The sequence below is a fragment of the Aspergillus fumigatus genome, chromosome 5 (assembly GCF_000002655.1).
Source record: "Aspergillus fumigatus Af293 chromosome 5, whole genome shotgun sequence".
NCBI lineage: Eukaryota > Fungi > Ascomycota > Eurotiomycetes > Eurotiales > Aspergillaceae > Aspergillus > Aspergillus fumigatus.
In genome coordinates, this window is record NC_007198.1 from 3,896,674 (window position 1) to 3,916,810 (window position 20,137).

A 20,137-nucleotide genomic window follows, 5' to 3' on the forward strand; every position below is an offset into this window, starting at 1 on the left:
TCAAGGTCAGCTAAGCTGTATCGGAGAGAGTGGCAAGGGCCCAAGTGGGTATATATTTCAATGGGCTATGAGGTTTCCCTTCTTATCCCCTCTTGACCTGCAGGGGGGTGGGAAGTTGGCGCTACAGTAGGATAAGGATGCATATGCGTCTAAGCAATAGTGAAATATGAATATGATGTGTCACATTTGGGGTCAGTCCTTGGACCTCCCACGAGATGCACTGGAAAATATCAGCTGTGAGACACCCTTGTTGAATACAACTATGCATATCGGGATTTTCGAAAACTCATTTATTTCATCGCCTGACTAGCCTAATAAATGCGCAGTATAGCAGATCAAATTAGAAGGTGGATGATTTTATGGCATATCATATTCAAATAATGGATTAATCAATCGTTATGCAGATCAAGCAATGATGATTGGGTGCCAGCAACCCTACAGTGCTTCTCAGGTTCTCCACATAATGGGTATGCCTCACTATGGCACTGACAGAAGTTCAGGATTCGAAGAAATCTCTGATACAGGTGTTGGTTACTGCAGTACCATGTACCAAACAGTCTTTTGCTCATCGTCCAGCTGCATCCGCTATGCGCGATACAGGACACTCACACAGGTGTTCTGTCGTTGGGGAGGATAGCTGAATCTAAGTATGCAGGGACTAGCTCTTTAGCATAGTATATCGGTCAAGAGCTGAGGTGGCCCAGTGACAGGGTCTGATGCCTTCGAATCCAGTCGAAGTACACCCATACATTTTATTTAAGGCAAAGCCTACGCCAGACATTTCTGAGCTGATTAACAGTATCATCCATTCAACCAAATTTCCATATTTTCCCCCATACTCTAGTATTATCCATCACTCAATATGATTGGCAATCCAGGAGCGTTACTTGTCGATATGAAGAAACAAGGCTTGTTTGAGAGTTTTGATAAGTCTTACCATCCAACCTACGGAATAGGCACAATGTCTGGCAACATATACGATACATCGTGGATCTCGATGGTGAGAAAGCCCACGGAAGGTGGATCTGTCTGGGCGTTCCCAGCTGCCTTCCAGGCTATTTTACAAGAGCAAAGTCCTTGTGGCAGTTGGGGTGGAAGTACTTCGGAATTGGACTGTATTGTAAGCACCTTAGCGGCTCTTCTTTCTCTCCAGAAACATGCAGGCGACTGTTGTGAAACGGAGTTTGAAGATTTGCACTCAAGAATCCTCAAAGCAAAACAATTCCTACAGACAGCGTTGAAAGGCTTGGATCGCTTGCTGGCAACTTGTACGTTGTCTGTGGGCCTAGAAGTTCGATTACCAGAAATTCTGGATCTCCTGGAATTGGAAGGGCATACTTTCAACTTTGATCGAACATACCTGACTGAGATTCAGTCGAAGAAACTTTCGAAAATTAACCTGGAAACAATCTTCAACGGCCCACAATCGTCTCTTTTACACTCTTTGGAAGCTGTGATAAGGAAGGTTGACATTAAGGCCCTGGGACACCAGAAAGTGCTCGGCAGCATGTTAGCATCTCCATCTGCCACCGCAGCATATCTCATGTATTCTCCTGTGTGGGATGATGAGGCTGAGGAATACATTCGGCATGCAATCTCCAAGGGTGCAGGTCGAGGGTCAGGTCTTGTGGCCGCAGGATATCCGACCACTGTATTCGAATGGGCATGGGTAGGTTTGAACATGTTATGGCAATGACGATTGTTCTAATCCAAAAAGGTGACATCGAATCTGCTACGGCATGGGTTTGAAACAAGCAGCCACCTTATACAAATTGGCAGCCAAGTTGAAGATGAAATTCGAAAGCAAGGGCTCGTTGGCTTTGGTATAGGACCTTCAATCTAAAATTTGGCTCTTCTGTTAACCTGTGGTGAACAGTTCCCAATGCATGTGCTGATGCCGATGACACAGCCAAGGCGTTAGTAGCCCTGATGCTGCAAGGAACACGCTACTCGCCCCAGGCATTAGTCGATCGGTTTGAGCGAGAAAACCATTTCGCAACCTATCTGTACGAGACGCATACAAGCGTAAGTACGAATTCTAATGTCCTGGCTGCTCTGGTATTGCTTTCGACCGATGGCCACTACCAGCCGCAAATCGAAAAATGCATTCGCTACCTGTGCGAGGCATGGTTTAACTGTAACGGAATGCTCAAGGATAAATGGGTATGTTGAACGTTTTTCCCAGATTATGTGTGCTACATTCTAAGGGTATCGCTAGAATATCTCACCTTACTATCCGACGATGCTCATGTGCGAAGCCTTGATGTCCTACATCCAGCGCTGGAGTGAAGGGTATCTGGCCGCACTACCAGACGATGTTATGAGGTTCCAACTACCGCTCACGCTCTTTCAGTCATTAATCCGAACATTGCACACCCAGAACAGGGACGGCTCATGGGGATGCTCAAACTCTGCTGAAGAGACTGCATATGCCATCCTGATTTTGAAAAGCGCCGCATGTTTCAGTTTCACTGAGCTGATAGCAGCCTGTGTGAAAACTGCAATTAGCAAAGGCCTCGAGTTTATTTTGGCTCGAAGCCAACGCTCGCCGACAGACGACCAGCTTTGGTTGGATAAAACCTTGTATGCCATACCGACTGTTTCGGACTCCTACATCATGGCCGCTGTTCAAGCTGAGGAGACTATTCAAAAACTTGCCGAAATACCATACAAACTGGTTGACATGTCAACGATCATGGCTAACAAAATGACCAATTACTTTTCTCAATTGCCATCCCAAATGCAAACGCCAAAGTGGGTCATACAAGCTTCCGCAATCGAAGCGATTCTCCTTAGCGAGAAGTTGAAAGCGTTGGATGTGTTTTCCACTGGCCGGCCCCTCGGAGAGAAGTACATCAAAATTGCCGCCTGCTTCTGGACATTGGCTAGCAACTCCACCCCCGGGTGTCTCCTGAGTACGCGGACTATTTACAGCATGGCAGAGCTCTCCATTGGTTTGTTTCAAGAAGACGACTTGATGGAGAGGTCGCTCGCAAGTCTACCGGACACTGCCATCCCCATAATAACCGACTATATCGACAAGTTGTGCCATGCAACCAACCTTTGCAAAGATCATTCTCTGCACCAATGCCTGGATGGAGATAATACTCCTGGTATGGATGAGGAGGCTCTCACCATGGTCAAAGTAATACAGCAAAATATAGAACGCTGGTTCCGTTTTGTCTTGGGTGAGGACTTCACTAGGAATGCGAGCTCTTCGGATAGGCTCGATCTGGAACAAGAAGTGAAGCTGGCGACTTTGGCTGCTACCCAGCGAGCCAGGGAGAACAGAGCACTAAGCAACAGCAGTGGAAATTCGCACACCGAGCATGTCACTCTACGCTCAGGCCAGAATTTCTATACATGGCTGCATACATCTGCTGTTCATGACGTCAAGAGCGCGGTCGTGTCTAAAGCCCTTATCTGTACGATTGGAAACGGGAATGATGTCTTTGTCACCGCCAAAGAAAAATATCTTGCCGAGAGGTTATGGGGGCAGATGTCTGTAGAAGGCAGACTTTGGAATGATGTCGGCAGTATTGAGCGAGACCGCCTTACAAAGAACCTCAATTCAGTCAACTTCCCTGAATTCTCGTCTCCTCAGAGCCTCAACTCAGATGGCGATGTGCGGACGCAATTGATTCAACTTGCGGAGTATGAACACAAACACACTCTCTCATGCTTGAATGATTTGACGCAAATCTTGGAGAATTCTGGCCGTCAAACCATCTCCCTCTACCTGCAAATGTACCACCGTTGTTGTATAATTTACAATGAAACATGTGCCAAGTATGCTTTTGGCTCTACCACAGCGATGTGATATGCAGGTATTTTTTATGTCAATGCACTAAAAGTTTTGAAGAACAGCTGTCAATTGTTAATGGCTATATATTACTATAGATTATCAGAGCTGTGTTGTTCTACATGTTTAAGGTTACTCTAAATAGTCATGGCTATGCATAAAGATATATCTACACACTATCTCTGTCAAATCTTGAGTGGTGCATAATATTAAGCCTGTTTCAGCTTATCCAATATGGAATACAAAATATCCAAATAGTCAATTATCACAGCATTGAATAAGACAGAAGATCGCTGGAGTGTGGCTATGTACTACTACTAAAAAGATTGGCAGTTGAAGTATAAAGATAGTGTGGTCAATGTTGATCTGCGTTCTCCGTAATCCCGAGGGTCTATTCGTAACCCACATGGTTGGATCAAATAGTGTGGATTGGCCCAACTGAGCTTAAATCACAAACTCTGGAACGGAGACACACCAACTCCATCAAAAGTAACTAATTCAGAAGACGAGTGGTTGAGATCCTTTTACGTAGGCAGAATGAGTGCTGACACCGGGAAAATTACCTTACGCCGCTAGCTATAGCCTTGAGGCAGGCAGAGTTTGAGTTATGGTACTATGCTATGAACGACTTTTTCACAGCTGAAGCCTCGCCATCTGTTCCTACGTACCAGAATTCCCTTTGTATCAGTCCAAGTCATCGAGGAAAGAGAAATTCGACATAACATCAACCGTGCAAGAATGACACCTAATGCTGATAAAGATGGTGCCTGGCCAATGGTATGAAGCGCAAATACGGCTTCACAGTTTCCATATTTGGATACTTGACCTGCGCCTCCTCGGCAGTGAGACCCGCGGGAACGACTACATCATCACCAGGCTCCCAGTTGGCGGGGGTGTTGACGGAGTACTTGTCGGTGACAAGCAGGGAATCCACGACACGGAGCAGCTCAGTTGTGCTGCGACCGGTAGAGGCCGGATACGCCTGGATGAGGCGGATCACCTTGTTGGGATCGATGATAAACACAGACCGGATCGTGTAGGCGATGCCGCGGGCGCCGACGTTGGTGACGTCCTGGTGGTCGAGCCTGTTCCTCGTCGCACTTTGTTAGTGTCGAGCCAACAGTGGGCGGCAGACGAAAAGGGGAGAGATCCCTTACATATCATAAGTATGGGCAATCTTGCGATCCTCATCGCCAATGACAAGAAATGTCAACGAACAGCCAGCGATCTCGGTAATGTCGTTGATCCATCCATCGTGCGACTCAATCGAATTGGCGGACAGGCCGATCAGCTTGACGCCGCGCTTGGCGAATTCGGATTGGTGCTTGGCTAGGTCTGCCAGTTCGGTGGTGCAGACGGGGTGTAGTCTTCCGCTTTTCATATACCTTGCCACCATCGAGTTAGGGGATTTTTGCCACGATCCTCTTGATTACTTGTGGTTCCTTTGGTTGGATGCAAGGGACTTGAACAGCATATGGCCCATTCTGACTCTGGGGACAAAGGAAACAGCACTGTGCTGCTTGCTTGTGGATATCTAGGGGATTTTCAGCAAAATATTAGCAGAGTTGTCTCTGTAGGAGGGTTAGGATTAGCTAACCCAAAATAAATCCCACACTTCCACTCTTCTCAAAGGCCACTGGCCGCAGCATGAGGCGGAAGGCAGAGGTGATCTTTTTCCACCCGCCACTGCACCAATTTAGCCAGCGTATGCTGGCTGATTGGTCTTCTTCTGTAGTCCGCGACGTCTCATGTCTCTCAACATCCAATGTGATAGAAAATGTAGACATCGGTGCAAGGAGGCCTTTCCAACAAAATGCAACCCTGTGCGATAACTTGATATTAGAAAAAAGTTAGGGGGTACGGAATGGAAATAAAGCAAACCACAAAGGATGACTGGTATGTCAACATTCTTATGTGGGTAGGCCTGCTGCTGCTTGTTTGACTGCTATACCCCATAACTACTATGTTTAGTTGCTTTCGGCCAAAGAGAACTGCGGTGATATCCTTAAGTGGCATGTTTTAACGCCTCGTATCCACGGAAATGAGCGCCTGTTTGATATACTTTCCTAAGAACAAAGGCTGCCACCATTATATCCCCTTTAGGCGCCTGACTTGGTGAACCTATATTTAATTAGTCCTACTCGCTGGCCAATCATCAGCAGGCAACGTCATCAAAAGTAGAATATCACTATTTAGAGATGGCGACGTGTTAGTATTCTAAACTTGCTTACGCGCGGGCACATCTGGTGAACGTTTTAAGCCACTGTCTAAAGTAGAAAACATTAATGTGCAGTTATCAAAGGCCATTAACCACACTAGAACAACTGTGCGATTATCTGCTTAGCTTCAATCCTACTCCTAACAGTTCATATTTACGCTTAAATGATACTCAGACTGGCATGGACTTCGCGTGATTTATGTAAACAACAGCGGTAACTGTCTTGATCTGTATGGTTGGTCTGCATAACCCAGCGGCAAACTGAAAGAGATTATTTGGCGAAAAGCTTTTGCCTCCTATTATAGGAACCAACCGACGCAGTCTACTTGGCTCGCGCCTACATCCATTCAGGTTCTGAGATGCTGATCATTATTTACTCTCATTGCATCCCTCTGTACATCCACCAACCCCCTCCATCTCCTTTGTGCTATTCAGCGACCTGTAACATTGACTTTCTTGTCGCTTATTTTGTTATCTGTAACTTGGGTTAACTGAGTCAGTATGGGTTTGGGCCTGTATCTTGCCTATGATGGTGTGAACTACGAATGTACTATCTGTGACTGGCTTTTCTGTTCTAAATCTGCTCTTTATGCTTATTGCCAGCAGACATCATGACACCAATGGTGTGAAAGGTGTTTCTGGGTCTTCATTTTAATATAAGCAAAAAATATATATCTTTGAACGTCCAGCAGACATAATGTTTGTTTGACCTGTCCTTAACTATAAGACTTTGCTACTAGTGAAGAGCTTTAAGACCACTTAGTAAATACCTATTATTTTTGTCTGGAGTGCAACGTCTATTATGGTTCTATTAAGCAACTACAAGAACATGAAATTAACCAGCACCACCTTTGCGTCAAATGCGGTGACTATTTTAAGAATAAGAATAATTTATAAATGGTAGGTACACTAGCTAGAGTTTAGTAGTTTAATAAGCCTGTTGCTAACAGTATCTTTTCTTTAGCATTAGCAGAGAAATCAACCTCGAAATCTAGAATGCTATGGTTGTTACTAAAAATTTAAATCTGTTTCCGGAATGTTAATCTATCTAGAGTCTGGAAGTTGCGCGTCAGATACTACTAAGGAGGAAATTAATAATATAGCCCATGCTTGTTACCAGCGCTGGAAGTATATAAATAATAATCTTAAGGATAGAGGGCAGCTTTACAGCTGCCCTAGTTACAAAATAAAGTTCTTAAAGCTTTCTATACTTTACTAACATGCAGAGGATGTCCTACTGTGCTCTTCTCCTCTCAATAGATATAGTTGTCTGGCTGAGCTAGCATGATTTATTGCTTGCAGACTACAGTAGCTTCACGTCTTCCTCTGTGTCATAGTTCTGTATAAAATGTGCTGGAATGTAGTTATCCCTGGCCCCTTAAAACCATTTAGCGCCTTTGGGTTAGTGAAGCAAGAATTATGCTACAGCCATATCTGAAAACATGAGGGTTTATATACAAGGTGAATATCAGATTGATTTTTTTGTAATGGGCCAAATTGAGCGTCTTCCTATCTGATTAGTTTTAAGATACTCCAGAGTAGTGCTGCCTGACAGGTTTGGAAAGATTGAATTCCTCCTGGGGAAGATCACATGTAAATATCACGTGGACTTGGCCATGTTGTAAGAGACAGCCAGATGGTCAAATCAGGACAGCAGTCCACATGTGACTGCTGTCAAAGCGAGACTGCTGTTAAATTAGGACTGCTGTTAAATCAGGACTGCTGTCTTCCCATGATAGTGATCATTGTTAATGGTTTTCAAGGCTATATAAATCAGTAAATATAAGTTCCCTGGTCTACAAATGTCAACAAGATAGCATCTCAGATTAACCTAGAATATTATAGGAAGGTACTATATAGTTTTCCTAGTTAGCAATATCTCAGCAACGAAAGCTATTAAAAACATAGTTACATCTTGTAGTGAGCTCCTCTATTACACTTGATAGATTATGTTCAAGTTTGATAGGCAGTGGCCAACTCTTGCCATGTTATCCTTAAAGGTGCGGGATAGTGCAAAGACTTGCGGCCATTAGTATAGCCCCGAAATTGAGCAAAAGGAAAAAAAGCGGGTTGTTGGGTTTTGGGGAGGGGGAAGGGGGGAGGGGGGTTTGTTGCGGGCGGAAGTGGGGTGGGTAGAAGGGAAAAGAAAGACGAAGGCAAAAGAAAAGGAAAAAGAAAAGGAAAAAGAAAAGGAAAAAGAAAAGGAAAAATAAAAGGAAAAATAAAAGGAAAAATAAAAGGAAAAATAAAAGGAAAAATAAAAGGAAAAAGGAAGAGAGGGAATAAAAGGGAGAAGGCCTACCAAGTCTTCCTGTGAAGGGAACTATCTGTTATCTAAGTTGAATATGTGAATCTGACTGTTCTCTTTCAACTGAACTATGAGTGAGATGTCTATATTATATTCCTGGCAGAATTCAAATACCTTCCGGAACAACGTATCTCCTCGTCGTTTGTGTTGTTGATGATTTGCCTTAGGCTTATTGGACTGGCGATGACGGATTTTTCTAGGCTTTGCTATCCTTAGGAGTTTTCAGTGATAGTAACAGATAATAGGATAGAATGAGAGCGATGACTTCGGGCGCAGAACCTCGACGGTTCAGGCCTTTATATATTCCTATGCTCACCTTCCCCGCGCGACCGAAGCGCTTTATAGATTCCTATGCTCACCTTGCCCGCGCGATCGAAGTCCAAGAAAGCAGATGCAAGATACATCTGAAACGCGTTAAAAGTAATCTATAGCTCGTTTAGGTTAAGCGGGCGATTGACTCCAAGCAATCTGGGGTGAGCGGGTGATCAGCGGGTGATCAGGGGTGATCGGGATGAGCTTAACTCTATTGCAGGGGTGTGATAAAGGTGGGGCTGAAGGTCCACCAACGCCGATAAGTCGGCTGGAAAGGCGCGCTGAAGATGGCGTGGCACCCATATCAATGGGCGCAGGCCATCTGGAGGCGAGCATCTATGAGCCTCTTCTCCCAATGGACAAGTATCTCCGCAGGGATGATTGACTCCAGCTGGATGCCTAGGTCCGCACGTGCCAGCATTTTGGAGCTATCCCTTAATAAGACAGCGTTTCCTGTTTGGACGAATCCCCGCATAGTATGAAATTTACAATTAGATCAGACCCCTTTGTTATGGGACCCATTGCTTCCCGTGACTATTGACCCACTCCATCTTGGCTTCCCCATGTCAGCTGATAGGGAGAGGTTTACCGGTTATGTTGTTAGGTTCGTTCAGTCCTTAGCAACCTCATTAATAGCATAGCAACCCTTGCTTGCGTTGAACTAGGCTTCTTGTTCCCGCGCTTCTACCTCCTCCAAGAAGAGAGCTCTCTAGTCGCATGATTGATGCTGATGTCCCGGTTGCGAAAGTCATGATTCTGTTCGAAGTTCTCTCCTGTCATCTGTTAGCGGCTGAGGCAGCCACATGAAACTCTTTGACGGGCATGTCGCAACCATATCAACGACTCAGAAGATATCATTGTAAGGCAATTCTTTTGTCCATGCTGTAGTGATGAGAGGGTAGGCAAGTACAGAAAACATCATTGCATTCAGCATTTGGCGATTATAGGCCGATGATATTTCCGATGTCTTCTTCCGATCAGAAAAAAGTTGTTGAAGTTCGCTTTGAGAGGTCTTCTTGTGCTACGGATTTAAGTGAAATAGAAGGAATGAGCAACGTTCACCTCACCGCGGATTGGTGTCAACCTCAGCATACTTAATAACATGCTCAAGGAGTAACAGAGGAATTTCGGGTTTCTTGATCTTCCAGGCAGAAATTACTGCCGCAAAACTGGAGAGAATATGAAGAGGATAGGGAATTTGCAAATTCGCTTACGTGATCTTCCTTGTGATTTGTTTACCCAATGAATTGTCTCCATAGTCTCAAGCTAGTAATCCGTCCTCGACGAGAAGTACACACTCTTTCCGGATCTCATCGCAATCCTCCCTGCTCAGACTCGTCGCACGCGGCAGTTGTTTTGCACCATGGAGAAGCTTTGCTTCCTCTAAGAGATCACACAAGGAAGAAAACCCACCCTTCCAGCACCTCTCAATAATCCGATCCAGATCCCCTCCGTTCAATGTAGGAAACACCATCTTTTGAAGGCGTTTAACAATTTCTGGGCCACCCTCAGTCAGAGTTTCGAACTCATAAGGCTCATACCCCCTTTCATTGAATAGATAATCGATCCGATGGCAAACTGCTCGGTTCTAGCGCCGCACATCCCAAACGTGCCGTTCTCACTTCCCGCTTCAGAACCCAGTAGACGCGCCCATGGAGGTGCAGCACCAGCATATGGCTCGCCGACGCTAGCCACACTATCAAAATCCGCAAGTTTAAGATGATCCTCGGCGTCTAGAAGCAGGTTCGGCGGCCGGATGTCGCCATGCACGCGTCCAAGCGACTCGAGCCAAGAGACGGCACTGCAGAGCTCCATGGTCCATCGCTCAACCAACGGTGTGGGCTCGATTCTGAAGACTTCCGTTCCATTGCCCGTATGCCTCCTGGTCAGGCTAGTCTACAAAACAAAACTGTATAGTTAATATGAACCAGAAAGAGAATGATATAGCCTAGCCCGTGTTTAAGTAGTAGCGAAAGGTTTGAAAAAAACATGTTGAATTACAGCGGTATACTGTACACAGTGTACATACAATATAGGGTTTGCTGTGGAGTTCCCCAACTAGCTGCTAACATACCACAATACTCATATCTTAAGTAAGACATGCATGGCTTATGCAACATACAGGGATACTCCAGGGTTGTCACTAGTCTCACTCCCCATTACAGGAGGCCTATAAGCTTTGGCGACGTGTGGGACACCCTTCCAGAAGAGTGATATTGCTTGTGGGGACTTTTGTCTACCAAAGGCTCTATTATTTCGTCGAAAACTCCTTGTTACAATGTCCCTCCGTACGAAGCCCGGATAGTGCTCCCACTATTGAGGTCAGGGCTAGGTCGTCAGTGGCCAGCTGGGTGGAAGGACTCAGATTGCCATGTCGTGACGGTCTCCTTTCAATTAGGTCCCAATCTGGAGTGACGCCGTCCCTCCCCAGCCCACCTTGGCCCCCTACCTATAAACCATAGTATGCCTTAGAACCGAATTCCTATATAAGTCACCGCACAAGACAGTTGCACCAGAGAACGGTCCAATCTTGCATCACAGAGGAATCAACGCCACTATGGTTATTCTCTCAACTGAAGACCACCACAAGCAGGTCGATGACTTCAATCTATATAGGGAGTTCTGGGTTTGGGTCAACAACACAACCACAACTAATCTTAATGAAACATACACCATTCAATAGAGCTTAAAGAGAGGAATCGAATGATGGTATTATCATTAAAAAATATCCAGGAGTGGTGGAGATATTCACAGGCAAAGATATGTAATTTTAGGACGCTAACTGCTTTTGAATTTCCGTTACAATCCTATTTAAGCATCATTGCATTGTGATCTGAGGATAATTAATACATCTAAAAATCAAGAAAAATCTGCTAATCAGAACGGTATGTCTCTCATCCTATTTAGATTAGAGGTGATGGAGTAATCCATAGTAGGCTGTCCTAGTCAAGGAATGGTTTATAAACTAGGAAGTGCACTGCCTACTGTAATAGAGTGATTCTTAATCTCAGCATACATTACTAGGTCGAGCTTTAAACCAGGTCCCCTTAACAGGAACCTAATCTATAAAACTATTAAGAATCCACTGGAGAGATGCTGGATCCCTTAAATAACTATATTATATATATATAGGCAGTGTTAGGGCGGGTGTATTTTAATAGGTTATATTTAACTCTACTACAGTGGGTAAAGATTACAGCCACCATAGCTGCAGGCCTGTATGTTAGGTAACTAATTATATTATTCTATTTCCCTAGTTACTTTGCTATAGAATAGCTCCTTTATATATAACTTTTACTACAGACCAGAGAGACATCTAACCTTGAAGTCTTTATATCCCTAACTGACATGCCATCTTAAAAGTTAAAAATAGACTAAATAGGCAGAATGAACTCAATGAAGTGTTGCAGCTAGATGAACTGGATGAACTAGATAAACTAGATGAACTAGATAAACAGGACAAATGGGACAAACAGGACAAATGGGATGAACTAGATAAACTAGATAAACTAGACAAATAGGATAAACTAGACAAACTGTCATGGTGCTGCCGTGGATAGGAGTTAGCGTCGCCAGGAAGGAATCATATGACTCTGGGAATATCTTCACCGCATAACTCAGCAACCTATTTGAAGGTCCTTGAGCTATGTCCTGTCTATAGAGCCTGCCTGTACCAGTCTACCCTGTAACTAGAATAGATAAGATATAGATTACTGTAGCTAGTCTGAGTGTTAACTTCCTTATTAACTAACTTCTATTTACCTGTGATCCAGCACCTTGATATTATATAGCTCCCCCCTTAGAGTTGACACTGTCAGAATGCCTGTCCCTCTGCCCCTGTTCCTACCTAGCAACCCTAAAGAGTTCTCTGAGTATGTTGCTAGCCATAGTACTGAATAGTATAAATACTACTACCTAGCATATAAGTACATCTAGAAGGCTGAATTGACTATTAATGAAGTAAACTAATAAGCTAAACAATCTAAGGCCTGACTCCTGGAACTCTAGTATGAACTCACTACCTTAGAGCAGAGACATAAATAAGAGACTACTAAACTAAGGGCTATCCTATAGTACTAGAAGGAATAGCTGTAATAGAAGGAATAGTAGTATATATAGGCTGCTATAGAAAGGGATTAAGCCTATTGCTTAGCTACCCCTACTATAAATACACCTATACCTACATCTGTGCATAACCCTATTACTAAAAAGCCTGTAGTTACTCTAGTAGGAATGCCTATATTAACTACTACCCTATCTTCCAAAGCTGCTAGATTATTAGAATAACTCCCTAACCCTAATAAGTTTAAAGGTGACTAAAAGGACCTTCAGTATTTCATAGCATAGATTTAAGAGAAAACAAATATTAACCTTAAACACTTCCCAACACCGCAGAGCTGGATGGCTTATATAAATAACTGCCTGAAGGATGCACTATATACCTAGATTCTCCCCTATATTAAGAAGGGAATTTGCACCCTTAATAACTACTAAGATATCCTAGACATCCTGGAGCATGCCTTTGGTGACCCTAACTGCGTGAATAATGCCTAAAATAAGCTATTCAGCCTGTGCTAGACTAATAAGGAGTTTAGCACCTTCTTTATAGAATTTCAACACCTAGCCCTGGAGGGTAAGATACCTAAGGAAACCCTGTCTATCCTGCTTGAACAGGCTATTAGTTACAAACTCTGGGGCATGCTCATGCACAATCAGCCTCTAAGCTGGGAGTACTATTAGTTTGCTAGATTCCTGCAGGAGCTTGAGAACCACTACTAGTAATACACTACTAACTAGCCCCCTGTTATTAAGACCTATACTACCACTACTAAACCTACCCTGCATTCCTAGTCACCCTAAAGCTCTAGCCCTATTGCTACTAAGTCTACTAAGTAACCCTAGCACCCTATTATTTAAAGGAACGAGCATACGCCAGCGTAATAATATAACCCTATAGACCTGGGTACTACCCAATGTCTAATAAGAAAGGGGTATAGCCCCTCCTGCCGCGAGACAGGCGCCTGCTTCTGATATGGCTCCCTAGAACACTAGATTAGGGACTGCCCCCACCCTAATACCTATTAGAGAGTATAAATCATGGCGTCTTATAAACCACGCCCAGAGAGCCCCCAGAGGGGATGGATTCCAGAATCTAGAAGCCCATTGCCCAGCTAGACCTCCTTAGTAAAAGGAGTAAGCCTGGAGTAAGCCATAACTAGGCTTAGAAACTATGTGTTATTTAAATTTCTGCTGCCGCTGTTTACAGACTTAACCTTAAGGAATAAATATAATAATTAAAAGCTATGATATTACCTGTGACCCTAGAGAGGGAAGAGAAGGGAATAAAACTACCTACTTACACCCTGTTAGATACTAGAGCTGAAGGATGAGGATTTATTAATAAAGGATAGGCTAAAGATCAGAAGCTAGAGCCTATCCCCCTAGCAGACCTGATAACCTTGCACATATTTGATGGGAGAGAACTAGAGAATGGGAAGATAACCCATTACATTTAGATGGATATAAGAATTAAGGACTACTTTGAGAAAGATGTGAGGTTTTATATTATCTAGTTAGCATACTACCCTATTATGCTAGGAATACCTTGGATAAAGGTATATAACCCCCTAATATGATTTACAGCCCACAGCATTATGTTTAATAGCAACTACTACTAGAAATACTATAATACTCTCCAGAGGCTAACTAAGATACAAGCCCTGTATAACATCCCCCCAAAGACCTAACCTAGACACCTGCCCCTGAGACTAAAGGGACTAGAGAATAGAGATATAGCTTTTATCTTCTTAGCTGCCTGCTTAGCTTACGCCTGGAGAAATGCCTAGATGTTTATAATTACCCTAGAAGATCTTAAAGCCGCCCTGAGGATTGGGAAAGCTCAGAAGGAAGATCTTACTAACCTATTACCTAATAAATTCAAAGACTATGCTAATATTTTCTCCCCTAAGGAGGCTGAGTGCCTGCCACCATACTGCCCCTACAACCATAATATTAAGCTGTTAGAGGGAAAGACCCCCCTGTTTAGCCCTCTGTACACTATGTCCTGAGAAGAATTAAAAGTCCTGAAAGAATGGATTGAAGAGAACCTAAGGAAGGGCTTCATCTGCCCTAGTTCATCACCCGCTATGTTGCCTATCCTATTTATTAAAAAGCTAGGTGGAGGCATACAAATCTGCGTTGATTACTGAGCCCTAAATATTATAGCTATTAAAGACTGATACCTACTGCCCCTAATAAAGGAAACCCTAAATAACCTAAAAGGGATGAAATATTTCATAAAGATTGATATTATTTTAGTATTTAATAATATATGCATTAAGAAAGGACAAGAATACCTGACAGCTTTCCATACCTAACTAGGCCTATTTAAGTCCCTAGTAATGCCCTTTAGGCTGACAGGAGCACCTGCAACCTTTTAGCAATTTATTAATAATACCTTATGAGATTACCTTAATGTCTTCTGCACTGCCTACCTTAATAATATCCTTATTTACAGCAAGACCTATACTAAATATATAATATATATCCACTCTGTCCTGCAGAAACTAAGGGAAGCCAGCCTGTATATAAAAATCTAAAAGTATAAGTTTATTATCCCTGAAACCAAGTTCCTAGGTATTATCATTAGCCAGGATAGCATTTATATGGATCCTAATAAGGTGAAAATAATTATCAACTGGCAAGTTCTAACCTGTGTTGCTAATATTCAGGCCTTTATTAGCTTTAGCAACTTTTACTAGTGATTTATTAAGGATTTCTCTAAAATTATTACTCCCTTGGTGAACCTGACTAGGAAGGATGTCCTATTTATGTGGACTATAGCCTGTAAATTAGGCTTTAAAGCCCTGAAGAAGGTGTTTGTGAATGCCCTAATCTTAAAACTATTTAACTAGATAAAAGATGTTATGGTTAAGACTAACTCTTCTGATTATATATCTACTAGTGTGATGTCTTAGTATAATGATAAAGGAGTCCTGCACCCTGTTATATTCTTCTCTAAGAAGCTCTCAGTCACTAAGTGCAACTATGAGATCTATAATAAAGAGTTGCTTGCTATTATTCACTATTTTAAGGAATGGCACCCTGAACTAGAGGGTACACTATCACTAATTAAAGTTATAACTAATTATTGTAACCTAGAATATTTCATATCTATTAAGCTACTTAATAGATGATAAGCTTGCTAGTCTGAATTCCTGTCCTACTTTAACTTTAAAATTATATATCAACCTAGGAAGCAGGGAGTTAAACCTGATGCTCTGACTAGAAGGTTAGAAGATCTCCCTAAAGAGGGGGATGAATGGCTACAACACCAGAGCTAGATAATTCTAAAGAAAGAGAACCTTGACCCTGAGATTTAGAACTTAGTAAAACTAGAAGCCATTATAAGGAGCCAGTCAGCCATAAGAAGAGTTCACTTTGCAGACCCAGTGGCCCAAGTTGCTAGAACACCTAAGGAACCTACCAGAGTGCCTGCTTAACCAGCATAGACAGACCAGCCAGACCAACCAGACTAGCTAGACCAACCAGACCAACCAGACCAACCAGACCAACTAGACCAACCAGACCAACTAGACAAATCAGACCAACTGGACCAACTGGATTAACTAGACTAACTAGACCAACTAGACCAACCAGACTAACCAGACCAACCAGACCAACCAGACCAACTAGACCAACCAGACCAACCAGAGCCCCCTCCCAGTATCAAAGAACTACTAGACACTGCCTACTAGTTAGATAATACTGTACAGTCCATCCTACAAGCACTGGATAGGAATGCTAGTTAATACCTAAAGATCACCCTAGCTGATTGCAGATGATAAGGAAGCTATCTATACTACTGCGAATACTTATACATCCCTAACTATGATAAGCTGAGAGCCTAGTTATTACAGGAATGCCATGATAAGCCTACTGCTAGACACCCTGGAAAGTATAAGTTATATAAGTTGATAGCACGGGAATATTACTGGCCGGGCATGTACTAATATATTAACTGCTAGACCTAAAACTGCCACACCTGCTGCTGATCCACCCCATCTTATAAAGCCTATCAAGGAGTGTTGTACCTGCTCCTAGTACCTAAATAATCATAGCAAGATATCTTAATAGACTTTATCACTAGTCTAGTACCTAGTCAAGGCTACAATGCCATACTAGTTATTATTGATTGACTTATAAAGATAAGGCACTTTATCCCTTGTTGGACTACCTGTGATGCTAAGGGTGTAGCCTGATTATATATCCATCATATATAGAAGCTACATGGCTTACTAAGGATAATAGTATCAGACTGTGGCCCTTAGTTTATTACTGTGTTCTGGAAGCACCTGACTTAACGCCTAGATGTTAAGAACCTACTGTCTACTACTCATTACCCTAAGACTAATGGCTAAACTAAAAGAATAAATGCTATTCTAGAACAATACCTGCACACCTATATTACCTATCTATAAGATGATTGGGCCGACTGGTTACTATTAGCTGAGTTTACCTTAAACTCTGTCTAATCTAAGGCTACTAGAATCTCACCCTTCTTCATAAATTATGGATTTCACCCATGCATGGGGTTTGAACCTATCTAGCCTGTGAATTACCCTGCTACTAGAGATACTAAGGCCTTTGTAAAGAAAATACAAGATGTTATTAACTATATCCGTGCCCAGATCTATATTACCCAGGCCTATTATGAGGAACAGACAAATCGCCACTGGAGACCTGCCTACTATTACTATGTAAGATAACTAGTTTGGTTAGATGCCTGGAATATTAAGACCCTGCGCCCCTAGAAGAAGCTTGACTAGAAATACCTAGGGCTGTTCTGTATTAAGAAGGTTATTAGCCTGCACGCCTATGAGCTAGATCTGCCAGCTTCTATGAAGATTCACCCTGTGTTTAATATTAGCTTACTATGCCCTGTTGCTAAAGACCCTGTTCCTAGACAAAGATAACCACTGCCACCACTAGTAGAAGTTAATGGCCTAGAAGAATGGATTATTGAGGACATCTTGGATTCCTGCTGGGAACACTGGGGCTGATGGGGCCCCTGTCTGAAGTATACTGTTAAATAGTTAGGCTATGATAACCCCACTGAGGAACCTGCCTATTACCTATGGAACGCATAAGAGATTATTGCTAACTTCCACCACTGCTACCTAAGCAAACCTAAACCAGCAGATGGTCTTGGCGGAGCTTAACCCTGAGGAGGGGAGTACTGTCATAGTGCTGCTGTGGATAGGAGTTAGCATCACCAGAAAGGAATCATGTGACTCTGGGAATATCTTTACTATACAACTTAGCAACCTATTTAAAGGTCCTTAAGCTACATCCTGTCTATAGAGCCTGCCTATACCAGTCTGCCCTGCAACTGGAACAGATAAGATATAGATTGCTGTAGCCAGTCTGAGTGTCAACTTCCTTATTAACTGACTTCTGTTTACCTGTGATCCAGCACCTTGACAACTACTAGAGTTAAAAGGGTATAATTACCTAATAATAGTCACTAACAGACTCATGAAATTTATCTATTTAATTCTAATAATAATGAAGATGACAGCATCATAACTTATAAGCCTACTTATAGGGCATATGATTATAAATCATAGAATGCTATGATACATCACGTTAGACAGAGATAAATTATTTATGTCAAAGTTTTAGTAATTATTAATAAACTTAATAGGAATTAAGTAAAGACTTATGACTATATATCATCTGCAAGCCAATAGACAAACTAAATAAATAAACTAAATAATTAAATAATATTTATAACACTACATAAATTACCAGCAAGATGATTAGGTAGTTTACTTACTAATAGCATAGTTCACATATAATAATACTATTTATTTAACTACAGGGGAAACACCTTTCTTTGCTAATTACAGATATAACCCTATATTAATTAGAGAACCGCAAAACAAAGTACCCACAGTGGAAGAAGCCGCGGAAATGGTGGATACTATTGATTATTTAAGGACTCAACTTTTAAAAGACATTGAATTCATGAATCTCTGTATAGTAATTTACTATGATTAGAAGCACAGGAGTACTCTATCCCACAAGCCATGGACCATCGCTATTCCGATGGGCCTAGGGTGTAGCTAGGGTTAAATGCTGATTGGTTGGTTTGGACGATGGTCGGGGTCCGATGGGATTGAATTCAAGGGTCCAATGGTATTAGATCCCATGGCCTTGATGGGCTAAAAATTTAGTAGATTATAGAGACACCACTTATCTATTATATTTCCTAAGGAACCCTTCCAATTCCCTATTATAGTGGTGTGGTGTGAATATAAAATCTACTGGTATAACACCATCATATTTAGCGGGGTATCTAAATTAGTACCCTTCTATCCCTGTATATTGATAATTCAGGGGTAATATTATAATCCCACCTCTTTATTTTTAGTAATCATCATGGCATAACTATTATTTCTATCATCCAGAAGATTTGCATCATGGAATATAATTTATTTTATAAGGTATCTACCTTAGGCATTCTTATTTGCCGTCACTGCAAGTATGGGGTGCGACCTATTAAAGTTGAACAGCACCTTAAGAAAAAGCATGGCATAAAGCATGGCATTGCTACCCAGGTGGCCCAGGCTATTTCTTAATAGGAGGATATTACCTGGGACAGTGCTATCTCCCTACCACATACCCTAGATGAGCCATTACCTATAATACCATGTCAATCAAATGGCTTGCTCTGCTAGTGAGATCCATCCCACTGTTAGTATCTAGCAGCCTTGCTAGAATCTATGTGAAATCACTGGTGATCTACCCATCAGTGGTTGCAGCAGACCTATCATGGGTGGGTAAGCCAGAAAGAAAAGGCTAAGGGGGAGGCAGAGCTATCTTAGTTATTTAGATATGTCTCCTGGCAGCAGGTGTTCCCCTCCCAAAAAGGGTCCCACTATATCTATATTCACTATCCAGATGGGCAGCCACCCCCATCGACCCAGGGCGTGCAGGCTGCGGTGAATGAGGTGGTGTAGGCCTGGGAGCAGGCCTAGGCCCAGGCCCAGGCCGACTAGGCCATCCAGGCCAGCTAGTTAACTAATGCAAACCCCTGGCTATGCATGACTTAGTGGGCCGACTATCTGCAGGGCATCCAGGCCCATAACCTGCTGGCCTATGTGGTGGCCCTGGAGGAAGACCCCATGGATGCCACAGAGCAGGGGGTGTAGGTGATCTGGGATACCATGGAGCAGGTGGCCTGCAAGAGCCAGTAGATGGTCTAGCATTGCGGCTAGGCCATCCGGGTGGAAGCAGTCCGGTCCAAAAAGGGGCAGACCCTGCACTGGCCATTGCTGGCATACATGAATAAGGCTGTGATCTAGAAGCACATGCAGCTATGGCAGCAGATATTAGCATTCATTACCCGCACGCAGGCCCCGCACGACTGGGCCAGCCCCTGATATGGGATGACTGCACAGCAGTAATTAAAATAGCGCCAGCTATGGCAGCT

At 42.9% G+C, this 20,137-nt stretch overlaps 3 protein-coding genes across 3 annotated transcripts; 1 reads left to right on the plus strand and 2 right to left on the minus strand.

The window, feature by feature from the left end:
- Positions 1-33: 33 nt before the first annotated feature.
- Positions 34-3,885, plus strand: AFUA_5G15060 (terpene synthase family protein). The gene is made up of 5 exons (XM_748058.2): positions 34-467; positions 541-1,669; positions 1,718-1,823; positions 1,877-2,163; positions 2,219-3,885. The coding sequence occupies exons 2-5, from the start codon at positions 863-865 to the stop codon at positions 3,818-3,820; spliced, it is 2,802 nt and encodes a 933-aa protein (XP_753151.1). The 5' UTR covers positions 34-467; positions 541-862; the 3' UTR covers positions 3,821-3,885.
- A 468-nt stretch (positions 3,886-4,353) lies between these two features.
- Positions 4,354-6,028, minus strand: AFUA_5G15070 (putative AhpC/TSA family thioredoxin peroxidase). Its single transcript, XM_748057.3, has 3 exons — positions 5,236-6,028; positions 4,960-5,187; positions 4,354-4,887 (listed from the first exon to the last, which is right to left on the minus strand). Exons 1-3 carry the CDS (start codon positions 5,283-5,285, stop codon positions 4,548-4,550), a joined length of 618 nt encoding a protein of 205 aa, XP_753150.2. The 5' UTR covers positions 5,286-6,028; the 3' UTR covers positions 4,354-4,547.
- A 4,124-nt stretch (positions 6,029-10,152) lies between these two features.
- AFUA_5G15080 (putative Rho-associated protein kinase) lies at positions 10,153-10,455 on the minus strand (the record flags this gene model as incomplete). Its single annotated transcript, XM_748056.1, has 1 exon — positions 10,153-10,455. One exon carries the CDS (start codon positions 10,453-10,455, stop codon positions 10,153-10,155), a length of 303 nt encoding a protein of 100 aa, XP_753149.1.
- Between the last annotated feature and the right edge of the window lie 9,682 nt (positions 10,456-20,137).

Coding starts and splice junctions, on each gene's coding strand:
- AFUA_5G15070 (XM_748057.3), bottom strand. CDS start 5,285: ATGGGCCATATGCTGTTCAAGTCCCTTGCATCCAACCAAAGGAACCAC. Junction 5,188..5,235: donor TCCAACCAAAGGAACCACAA/GTAATCAAGAGG, acceptor GATGGTGGCAAG/GTATATGAAAAGCGGAAGAC. Junction 4,888..4,959: donor ATTGCCCATACTTATGATAT/GTAAGGGATCTC, acceptor GACGAGGAACAG/GCTCGACCACCAGGACGTCA.
- AFUA_5G15060 (XM_748058.2), top strand. CDS start 863: ATGATTGGCAATCCAGGAGCGTTACTTGTCGATATGAAGAAACAAGGC. Junction 1,824..1,876: donor GCAAGGGCTCGTTGGCTTTG/GTATAGGACCTT, acceptor TGTGGTGAACAG/TTCCCAATGCATGTGCTGAT. Junction 2,164..2,218: donor GAATGCTCAAGGATAAATGG/GTATGTTGAACG, acceptor GGGTATCGCTAG/AATATCTCACCTTACTATCC.